Source organism: Spea bombifrons, chromosome 4, assembly GCF_027358695.1.
Source record: "Spea bombifrons isolate aSpeBom1 chromosome 4, aSpeBom1.2.pri, whole genome shotgun sequence".
Lineage (NCBI taxonomy): Eukaryota > Metazoa > Chordata > Amphibia > Anura > Pelobatidae > Spea > Spea bombifrons.
The window spans coordinates 71742238-71754019 of NC_071090.1; the positions used below are offsets into that span (position 1 = coordinate 71742238).

At 38.7% G+C, this 11782-nt stretch overlaps 1 protein-coding gene across 1 annotated transcript; it reads right to left on the reverse strand.

The window, feature by feature from the left end:
* Window positions 1-247: 247 nt before the first annotated feature.
* Window positions 248-5242, reverse strand: TYMP (thymidine phosphorylase). Its single transcript, XM_053463719.1, has 10 exons — window positions 5212-5242; window positions 4438-4563; window positions 3915-4117; window positions 3441-3539; window positions 2500-2629; window positions 2225-2343; window positions 1904-2066; window positions 1461-1673; window positions 655-795; window positions 248-575 (listed from the first exon to the last, which is right to left on the reverse strand). The coding sequence occupies exons 1-10, from the start codon at window positions 5240-5242 to the stop codon at window positions 382-384; spliced, it is 1419 nt and encodes a 472-aa protein (XP_053319694.1). The 3' UTR covers window positions 248-381.
* Window positions 5243-11782: the final 6540 nt, after the last annotated feature.

Genomic DNA, 11782 nt, shown 5'->3' on the forward strand with positions numbered 1-11782 from the left:
TTGTCGGGTTGCTTTGTGCCTAAAAGGCCACATTTGGGAGGTGCACGTATCCTATTTGGGGCAATCACATGGTGCTCTGGCATAGGTTTTAGTGTTGCTGAATGTCTCAATATCGATCGCTTCTTAAACTCTTTTTTAGCAGACAGCCACCACCATATTGACTATTGCAAATTTGACGGCTCCTGAGACATTCTTGTTGTCTTTCTGAATGCCTTGATATTGCAGCAACACCATTTAAGCAAAGAAAGCAATCTTTCCAAGCTCATTTAATGCCATAACGTGCCAGGCACATCATTGGTCGTTAAGGGGTTAAATACTACAACAATACGTTTGTGAGTAATTAGTGCCATTTTTTTACATGATAAAATGTCACATATTATTTCAGCTGGTCTCCCCCTCTCTCCTCATGTTTGTCCCAGTCTCTTCACTCTTGCCCTGGTGGGTGATGATCTCCCGGATACGTGATGGTGGAGTAAATGGTGGGCAATCTATGATGGAAATTGAAGCCTGCAGAGACTGCCTCTGCTTATCCTGGAGTGGTGGGCTCTCATAATGGATCCTAATCCAGGGGTCTCCTGCAAAAGAGGGTTTCATGTAAGCAGATAGATTTAAAGAAAAATAAAAAAATACTGCTCCTAAGATTGGCTTACTTACCTTTCTCTACATGTTGCCCCACTTCCACCAACAGCTCAGCTCCAACACTGTGGTTTATGATATCAGTGGCTCGGCTTCTCCCAGCCCCCAGTGCATTCAGAATTTCAGCAATAGGTCTTGCTCGGATCATTTTAACTGTGCCTAGATGGGGTAACATACAAATTGGCGGCTACAGACACATACGTTACATAGATACATGACATGAATTTAGTGTCATGAGGCTACTACATGCCAAAACAGAAGCATGCCAACCCATAAAATCATCATTCCCCAGTACTGCGTTGCACTTCTCATTTGTTCACTGTTTATCCAGATTCCTGATTGAGGTTGTCTCCTACCCAAGTCTGATATCAGCCTTCCTATATTTAACATAACACCCAGTATTTCTATAGCGCCTTTCTCCCAGTGGGACGCAAAGCACTTTTTAGAGCATGCTCTCGGAATTAACTGAATCAGCAGCCGAATAACATTATGTTATTACCCAATGAATGGTACTCATTAATCGACCTCGGAAGGATGAAAGGCTAAGTTGAGCCTGCCAGGATTTGAACCTGAGACCATGAGAATTTGAAGAGGCTCTGCAGTCAGGGACATTTACCACCTGAGGGATCTCACCGGCTTTTAATTTCTATCTGGTACTGTGAACTAGGCGTTATTACAGATAATCTCTCTATTACAGAAAGATTACTCGGCCTGTCCACTGCGACCTTAAATTGAATGCATGATGATGATTTTCATGTGTTAGATGTAGCTTTTCAATGAATAACAAACACATATATTAGGTAAATTTTTCCATGCATTCTCACCTGCTTTATCAACCCGCAACAGTTGTTGGTGGGATGCTTTGCGGAAGTTGCTTGTGGAGCTGAGGTTCCTTGCTATATCAGAGTGTACCCCTTGGGCCTCCAACATTGCTCGAAAACACTGAAGAGCAGATCCATTGTCCAGGGCTTTGGCAATGGCTTCTGCTCCTTGAACTTCTGAGTCAGCCTTACCACATAACCAAAGGAGGTGACCACCTACCGGACAACAGAAGACATGATGTTTTCTGCTTCAATTAATATTTACAATAATGTAACTAAAGAAAACATTTATTAACAATCAATGAATAAAGATTGTATATGATAAAATAAAGCAAAGTGTCAACTGGAAAAACATTCTCATTACAAAATGTTTCAGAATGACAAGGAAGTACTTCATTAGGGAGCCCTATAGAAAACATGTCATGGAACAGATCTAATTTGCTGACCTGTCCTTGTCACCAGTTCTCGTAGGTCCTGCGAACCAGCCCCTTCCAGGCACTCTAGTGCTTCTATTACTTCCAGAGTGTTTCCCACACAACGACCAATGGGGCTGTCCATGTTAGAAAGCAGCGCTATCGTGGGCGTCCCAAGTGAGACCCCAACACTGACCTGAGGAGACAAGATGCACATATTGTGATTTTACAAGTAGTATAGTATAAGTAGACAGCACAAATTAACATGCAGCCAAGACACAGGCTATTTCTTCTTTTTTTTTTAATCTATGATTTATTTGGACAGTATGAAGATTTGGATACTCAGAAACTCACAAGACTCTCTGCCAGAATTCTTGCCTCCTCTATGGTTGGGCTCTGAGCAGCCTCTCCGAATTTGACATCCAAGATCAGTGCTGAAACATTCTCAGCTACTTTCTTGCTCATCACTGAAGCTGCACAGAAATATAAGGGACCATACCAAAAAAAAATGTTGACAGAAACCACAAATTAAATAAATAACCATACCCGACCCCTAAATACAAATACATTAAGATGAGGAAAGACATTGGAAGTTTTCAAAGGCACTATTTGGAGTTAGTAACTGGTACCTGTGATCAGTGGCAGACTATCTACCGTTGCTGTCACATCTCGAATTTCATAGAAAATTTTATCAGCTGGCACTAGATCTCCAGACTGTCCAACAATGCAGCAGCCGACTGATTGCAAAATCTTCTGCATCTAAAAAGATAGAAGAGAGAGATCTCTAATCAAGAGCTTCCAATGTTTTATGTACCATTGTTTGATTTGTCATGGTGACATAAAATGTGACACACATAAATTGTTTGTTAAATAGATTATTTCCCCAGGGTGTGTGTGTCTATGATATTGGTCCAGTTGGGTTTTGCCCAGGATATCAAAACAGTGTCTGACAGCTGCTGCTTTTTATTGCTTATCTACAGAAAACACTGTGTGAACAGACAGCAAGAGTTAGAAAAGATCTGCATTTACAATCAAAGCATTATCTTTGTTTAATTCTATATGATGATGAAAATACAATAGGCACGATTGGCAGTCTCCATTCACTGAAGTAATCCCTTTGAGCCAGCCATGTCAGGATGCAATAGCATGTTTTTGTTGGGTTTTTAATCCCAGTGTTAACAGACTTGCCTCATTGTATACCGTTGATAAAGCAGTTAAATGATTTTGCTTTCTTCATGCTAATTTGGATAACAGCAATTCCTCCAGCGGTTACTATTTATTAGTGGTGGTGGAAATTAATGTTGTGCTTTAGTTAGAATAAGAGGGAAATATACCGACTAGAAATCAGACACTCAAAGCACTACACAATAGAAATGTATCATGTTATGTCTGTGTGCATGGTAATGGTTTCTAAAGCTCTATTGAAGCTAGCATACGCTCAAACCCTGGATGTTGTATGAGCCTAGCAGCACCCTTGCAGATTTTTAACACCCGCTATTATTCCATTTATGTCAAATAACAGTATGATCTTGGCTATTGTTCAGAGTCATCTCACTGTTTTTACTTATACCTGTGCAGGGCTTTGTTTTGCACTGAATCCTTGGAGAGATTCCAATTTATCGAGTGTCCCTCCTGTATGTCCCAACCCTCGTCCACTGATCATTGGAACCTAATGCACATTAAAAAAAAAATTAATAACTTTTTTAAAATATGAATTTTTAATATTTTTGCAATACAAATATCAGTGGGCTGGTTGGGTATATCAGAGTTCTTTCCTATAACTAGCATACTGAGAAGTGACACACCAAAGAGTTTTTTCCTCAAATACAATATTCTCCCGAATTGGTTAACCTGCTTCTCATTATGTACAAAATCATGTCCTTCCAAATACAACGATGAAGATGGCATCTCAATGTAATTAGTCAAGACAGCAATTTGGTGCCCATATTGCCTTTTCAGAAACAAAATGTTGCCAAATAAAGATAAGAATTTGAGACCCATTAGCAATATATAGTTATATTTGGATATTTCCTTGAGTTCATACCTTACAACCACAAGCAGCAAGTGCCGGTGCCAAAGGCAAGCTAACTTTATCCCCTACTCCTCCTGTGGAGTGTTTATCCACCAAAAACCCATTCCATTCTTCTGGCCACTGGAGCACGTGACCTGAAGCTACCAATTCCTTTGTAAGAGTCAGCGTCTCTTTCGGGTCCATTCCACGAATTCGGATGGCCATGAGTAGTGCACCTGGAAATAAATGATTATTATAAGTGTTAAGAGTGAGGCAACTTTAACTCATTTCTCATTGTCTTCCAATAAATTAAAGAGATCTGTAGTATATCAATCCTTAATGAATATGTGAGCTTCACAGCACCAAAATTGGACTTTAAAAATGTCTTCTAAAATCTCTTTTTATGCTGTTAAGTCTCCATGAAAGTACATCTGTTAAATCTAAATGAAAGGACATCTGCTATTCTTAGAAAACAAAACTTAAGGAATAACCTAGGTATACATTTTGCTATATTCTCTGTGAGCATCACTGAGTCTTCTAATGAGTTCCTTTTTACCTAGCTGACTCTCTTCAGCCTGGCCTGTCAAAGCTGCCTGCACCACATATCGGATCTCCTCTGATGTTAGTGCTGATCCATTACATTTCTTGGCAATAATGTCGGAGAAACGAAACTGAAGAATGTCTGTGGAAGCCGGAAAAAAAGAAGAACAGCTGGAAAAATATGTTTTATAAGGTTTATACTGATTGAACTATGAACTACTGTGAACGTATCACTGCGTTCGTTTGTTTATGAAAAGACATACTTTTGCCTAAAATACATTGTAGGCTCTGTGGTATCAATGGAAACATTTTAATTTAGATTCTTGCTTATTGTTTATCTGACCCGTATAACCATTTATCTGAGGACAGAATTGTGTTCAAAAGTTTGTGTAACACAAGTTTCAAGATGATCAATTAATCTCATCTTTTCACAATTTTTGTCAATTTATGTACATTAATAAGCACTTTTATTGAGAATATCTCCAATCCAATACAATGTATTAGCAAATTACTGATCTATTATCTTCAGATCCAGATGTAATTAATGTATTTAAAATGATGGCAGTTATAAATACAAAGATGACGAACTAAAGTAATCAGACCACATGCTATGCCTGTGAAACCAGCTCATACACTCATATTAGCTGGCATACTGCATGGAATAAGCTAGTATCATGGTGGCAAGAAGTATCCAGCAGTAGGAGAAGCCTATAAAAAATGTTTATTACATTTTTGTAACATTAAACATCATGGTCACAAAGTACACATTCCATCACAACCCACAGTATACCTTCATATCCAGCATCTGCTTCTAGGGCCATCTGAAAAAGATCAGGCAAATATTTGAAAATCCTATACTAAAGTCGTATACTCATTATAATGTATAAAGAACTTATTTGCTACTTTGTTGCTTCACTCTCCCTACTTTTGCCATATTCCAATGACACCCTGTGACTCCCCGTGACTCCCTGTGACTCCCCGTGACTCCCTGTGACTCCCTGTGCACATACATTCAGGTTATCTTCTATTTTTCATTCCTCTATACTCACTGCATATTGAGGCTTTTTAATTCGATGTCTTATTTGTGGGGGTTTGGGGAGCCTTAATCATTTGGTTTCTTTCCCCTGTTATCTTTTGCTTGTTTCTCCGTTTCATTTATATTCTGGCATTAGAATGTTTGTTTCGAGGTACCTGGATTACTTTACTGGAAACGCTATCGCTTTTTAGTTTGGATTTGCAGGAGGTCACTGGCACCTTACCGTGCCCTGTTTCTGATCTTTGTTCTTTATATCATAACTACATGTATCATTGTGCTGGGTTCTCACCTCCGAGACGGCTTTCTGTCACGATGTCTCCTGGCTTTACCTTTTACTGGGTGCTGCTGTCGTTCTCTGCGAACCGCTGTCAGGCTGGATGAGTAAGGCGCAGGCAGCTGTGCTGGTGCTTTTCTGAAAGGGTCCCTACAGTTGCATATATTTTTGGTAAGATCTCCTGCACTTCAACCTCAGGATTTTCAAACGATGTCTGTAACTGTATTGGGGTTTCCGTCAAGGTGTGTGAGTGTGCATTGTTTCTGATTGAGAGTGTTGGATCGGTGTATTTGACGAGGTGTCTATGTCTGCCTATGTTCTAGAGCTGCTTCTGTAATTCTTTAACTTGCTCTTCCTGGCTGTGTTTCTTGCTGTCTCTCCTCCTGTCGCCGTATCTCCTTGTCCAGCTTGCACGATTACTAACGCTTCACACTTTATGAACTTTTCTTCTTCCTCCCTAGTCCTCCCTCCCTGTTCAGCTTCTGTATAATTACCCCCTCCCCTCCCTCTTGTACCTCTTTTGACCACCTCTGACCAATCAGAGACCGTGCAGTGATGGGCGTTCGCAGATAGACTATAGCAGAGGACATCTAGTGCATGTGGAACCCTGAAGGAGCTCATTGTGATACACAAGAGGGCCGGTACACACTTATTGGCAAATACTGTTTAAATGCTATGGTCATATCTGGTGATATAGTAAGCAGGGCATCATGTCGTTGGAAGGCTTAAACGTCATCCATACGGATGGTGTCCTGTTTCATTCAGATAATTTAAAAGTGTTGCCTTGGATTGTTTACTTATGTTAACTACTCCACCAGTGCTTTGGTTTAGGAGGTACAAGGCATTTAGAGGACACCATGGGTCTGTTGATCTTCCTATTCCTCAAATCTGTTGTTAAACTATTACATAAAAAACATATAGCCAGCATACCTTAAATGAAAATAGTCTAAATGTTATATGGTAGGTATAAATGTAATAATTAACAAAACCAAAGTTAATGTAAAGCATGCATTTAAGAAATAAGTTAAGGAATATAGAAAGCTCATCCTTTAAAAGGATGCACTCATGTTAAAGCTTTTTTAAAATTTGCTGCTAGAAATATCCTTTAAAACATTAATAAATATATTTGAAAGTACTTCGATTTTTAAATTTGGTAATAAAAATACCCTGAAAAGGCATTTCAAAGTGATCTTAACATACACGTAGTTAGTTTGGCAATATGGACTTTTGAGATGGAAGCTGGTGAGTGTGAAGTGCCACCTTAATACTAGAGGCCCTCATTGAAGAGCAATATATATATTTTTATTTGCTGCCACAATTAGCACCTAAGGCAAAAATCCTAGGTCTGGGTGAAGAACGCCTGTGACTTTTATAAATCAAACAAGAATATAACGGCATGTTTTCTTTCTGCTCTGTCACACACAGTTATCTAACAGTTCAAGGTCTCTGGATATATTTGCTCTGGGTGCTCCTACCTGGGTCAAAGCTGCAGTAGTTTAGCATTGAACTTCTGTGATTTGTATATATAGTGAGCACGTGCCACAACTTGACTGAAGGGAATACTGGGGAAAATATACTATCCACCACATACTTATCAGGCTAAAAATGAAAATATATTCAATAGAGAGTAGAACTCCACTAAAATAATCATTGCCTCCTGGGTAGGGTGCCTCAGGCCGTCATTTAAATTAAAAAAAGATCCCAAATGCGGCAATCCACAGTAGTTAAACCCTTATTTCTATTTCCTAGTGAAAAAAAAATATAAATTCCTACAAAAACTACATTTAAACCTGCTTGGGATCTTGTTTTTTTTTTTGCTTTTTCTTAAAAATTAGATTTTTTTTTTCGTCTGGATTAATACAAATTAAGAGAATCTGCCTGTTTATTTTCTTTCTTGTTATTGCCTATAAAACACAAATGAATAGACATTTATCATAGCTCATTGCTTGGTGCCACCAAGTGAGAAATCAGGGTCGATATACATGCGAGTGTCACATTGTAGATTTACATACACCTTGTCAGGCTGTCACGGGACATGTTCAGGATTACAATGATACTTCTTCCCTTCAACCGCCTTCAACAGCAGCAGCAGTGGCAACCACCTCAGCCCCCCAAATCCCCAAGCAGTTATTGCAGTGAGACCTACATCCTAATAGTTGCTTAATATTGAGGTAGAGGGGAGATTCATGACTCTTACCCTATATAAGAATATACATACATATATGTACACTGATGCATCTCATAAACATTCATCATGCATAACCACCCTTTTTGAACTTTTAACCATACGAGCCACCTTTTCGAGGGAAGGAAAGGTGGATAAATAGTAACCTGTCATATTCCTCTCCTGGATTTAGTGGGCTACTAGTAGGTTATGTCCTCATTTTCATTAACTTTTTTTGGAATTCATTAACTGTAGGGCAATGTCCTTTGGTACAGTTGGATTTAACCTGAAACAGAATGGTAGTTCCTGAGACTTGTACACACTGTATTCCATCCACAGGTCACTGACACCACACAAAGTTGCTTTTGTGGATTGTTTTATACACAATAGGCATATGTCCATAATCACCAAAGGGTTTCTTTCTGCATTTAACATCATGTTGCATGCAATTGTATAGTAATGTTTTAATAAACTCCCATTTACTGTTGTCGTTGTATCTATACATAAGTACGTATGCTACACTCATGTATTGTCAAATTAAAGTAAAGGTTTTTTAATGGCTATGGTAGTTTACTACTTAAAGGTTTGCATTTATCAATTTTAAACTGACCATGTTTAATGGTAAATCAAACCAATTTGTTTTAGAAAGTTTGCCAATAAATGAAATTAAAGCTTAATTACAGTATAGAATCCTGTATCTGAGATTGCTACTGAATAGATGCACACATCATAGATATTAGACAATAAAAAAGTCAGTTGGGTGAGCCAACCACTGTATTGGGTCCACACTGCTGGTTATTAGAAATTCAGGGCTAGAGAAGTATTACACATGGGTACACAGGGACCCAAAATATTATATATATATATATATATACATATATATATAGTGGTAGTCTCTGTCAGACCTCACTTTACTGCTCCCTAATCACTACGCGCCGGCAAATAATGCAGAGCGCGGGGATATGACGCCATCCCTGTGCTCTACAGCAATAGGCGGCGCATAGTGAAGAGGGAGCAGTAAAGTGAGGATGCAGGATGGAGGCTGGAGGAAAAAGGAAGAAGGATGGAGGAAGAGCTAAGAGATGGGGAGAAAGGGGTGTAAGGTCAGTGTATGTGTATGTATGTGTTTGTAAGCTTGTGTATGTGTATGGGCCGGTGTGTGTAAGAGCAGTATAGTTATTTGTTAGCTGGTGTGTAAGGGCAGTGTACATGTATATGTGTGTGTAAGGGCAGTGTATATGTGTGTGTAAGGGCAGTGTACATGTATATGTGTGTGTAAAGGCAGTGTATATGTGTGTGTGTGTGAGGGCAGTGTACATGTATATGTGCGTGTAAGGGCAGTGTACATGTATATGTGTGTGTGTAAGAGCAGTGTACATGTATGTGTGTGTGTGTGTAAGGGCAGTGTACATGTAAATGTGTGTGTAAGGGCAGTGTATGTGTATAATTGTGTGTAAGGGCAGTGTACGTGTATATGTGTGTGTAAGGGCAGTGTATATGTGTGTGTAAAGGCAGTGTATGTGTATATGTGTGTTTATGGGCAGGTGTGTGTAAAGGCGGTGTGTAGGGGTCCTTGGAGGGAGGCTACCATTAGCCTTTTTAAATTAAAAAAAATCTCTGCTGCTGTGGACTACTCTTCCAATGATGCTCAGCCAGCATTATGGGGGACACCTGGCTGGCTGAGAATCATGGGAATTTTAGTTCACAGCTAGAATCTGCAGCTTTACTGTTGCTGCACTTCCCATGATGCTCAGCCAGCATCATGGAAGTAGTATGTCTGGCTGAGCCTTATGGGAATTCAGTTCAATGTGTTTTAATATGCATGACTGTGCTGACAAAAACGAAGCGTGTTTTAAGTGGCGATGCAAGCCAGACATTTTAAAGTGCAATAGCTTGTATTGGCGAGTTCCGCGAGATTTCAAAAAAAAACTGTCCCTCTTTCACATTTTGAAATGTTGGGAGGTATGAAAACCTCTAGTACTAAAGTATGGGAAAACTAGAATGGCTTCATGTTTCTGAACCTTTATGGCCTCAAATATTTGTGTGCATTCCACTTCCTGGCTAACTGTTCCTGACTGTCAATTCTTCCATATTACAAGTGCCCAGTGTAGGCCAAGCAGACTATATGTATGATATAAGAGAAAAGGAGGACCAATAACTATGAGACATGGCATGGGGTCTCATGCCACTTCCATCTGTTTTTTATTTATTTATTCATTTATAGGGCACCAGTGTCTAGGGGGTGTCTCAAAGAGTGGGTAGGGCTAGGAGACTATAAAAATAAGGCTACAGAAACATTAAGAATCACTGTGAGTTTTAGCAGGACTTCGTAAAAGGTCTGGGACTGAAATTGAATAGCAATAGAATGAATAATGAGATAAAAGGATACTTGGATAGATTTTATGATTTAAATTAAAGGTTTAAATGTAGCGTAGCCCAAGCATCTGTTAGTATTAACATAATGCAGTACACAGACAATGTGAATTTACAATAACTGTGAAACAACACAAGCATGATCATAAGCATGACAATTAATATTTGATAGACTAGACAGATGACGGAAGAGCGTATCAAACAGGACAACAGCTATAGTGCAGAGAGAAACAGTACAATGTGTTGCAAGATTTCATAATGCAAACTACTTCCCAGCTGCGAAACAACCTAGGGGTATATAACATATGCTTGGGGTATATAACATAAACATGCTATTGTTTGGCAGCACATAGATTATGCAATTTAAAAAATTTAAAAATCATTGCAACAAGAGTTCTATTTCATTTCTTACACAAGACAGGCGTATCTCAGTTTATTGGAATCCACATACCGATCAGATCTAAACGTATTGTCCTTCAATCTTGCTTAAATAATAAAATAATTAAAAAAATGATTAAGTTGCAGCATCAGCAATGTACTAACTAAGGAAGTGTTCATGAATGGAACCATGGAAGACAAAAACATGAGGATTAGAAAATGGAGACGTTTGGTGGGAATGATATGTTAATGTTCTGCCGCTGGGACCTATCCACATAAAAGGACTAACCGAAGCAATTTACTCATCTGTGTAGATCCATGGATATATTCTCTATTAACCTCTAATGTTGTTTCTACAAACTTATCAACAGGGCAACATAAACTAACAAAGTGAACAGGCCTATTTTCATGAATAAGTATGGAGGAATGACTGTCATATTAATATTTCATTCTAACACCTAAGCACATTGCTCCCTCAATGTTTAACGCGCAAGTAGTAGTAGCAACATATATGGGGCAAAGGGTGTGAAGTTAGAGATGGCAAAGGGTGAGAGGTGGGAATGAAAAAGGAGGCGTAAGGTCCTCCTGCAGTTTTAAAATGTGAGGAAGTGTTAAGTAACGTAACAAGGATATATAATATGCCATGTAATATGTTCTAAAATTATCATATTGCTGTCTTACAAACTTCATTCCTAGGGGGCTGTAACAATAAAGGCCAGGTGCTTGTGTGTTCAAATATGAAATGAGCAGTTTAATAACTTCTTTAGAGATCTAATGTAGTTGAGGACCTGTATGTGTTGCTATGGCAACAGATGCACAAGCAATTGTTTGCCAAAACACCTTAGCTAAAGCAGGTATATACTGTATACAACCTGCCCATATTTCCCATCGTTAATGACATCTGCTGTTAATGCCGTCTGTAGTTCTTTATCACAATATCGCTAATGATATCACTAACTTTTTTGCGCAATATCAGTTTATTTTCCCGGTAATATTGCTGTGCATATGTAAATACAGTTTTTACTCATGAATTATGTTCTGAGACAAAGACCTTTCAATTTAAAAAAAAATCTTCATTTGCAAGAAAATCTCTATATTACTTGCAATGCAAATGGATAATATGAAAACAAAATATT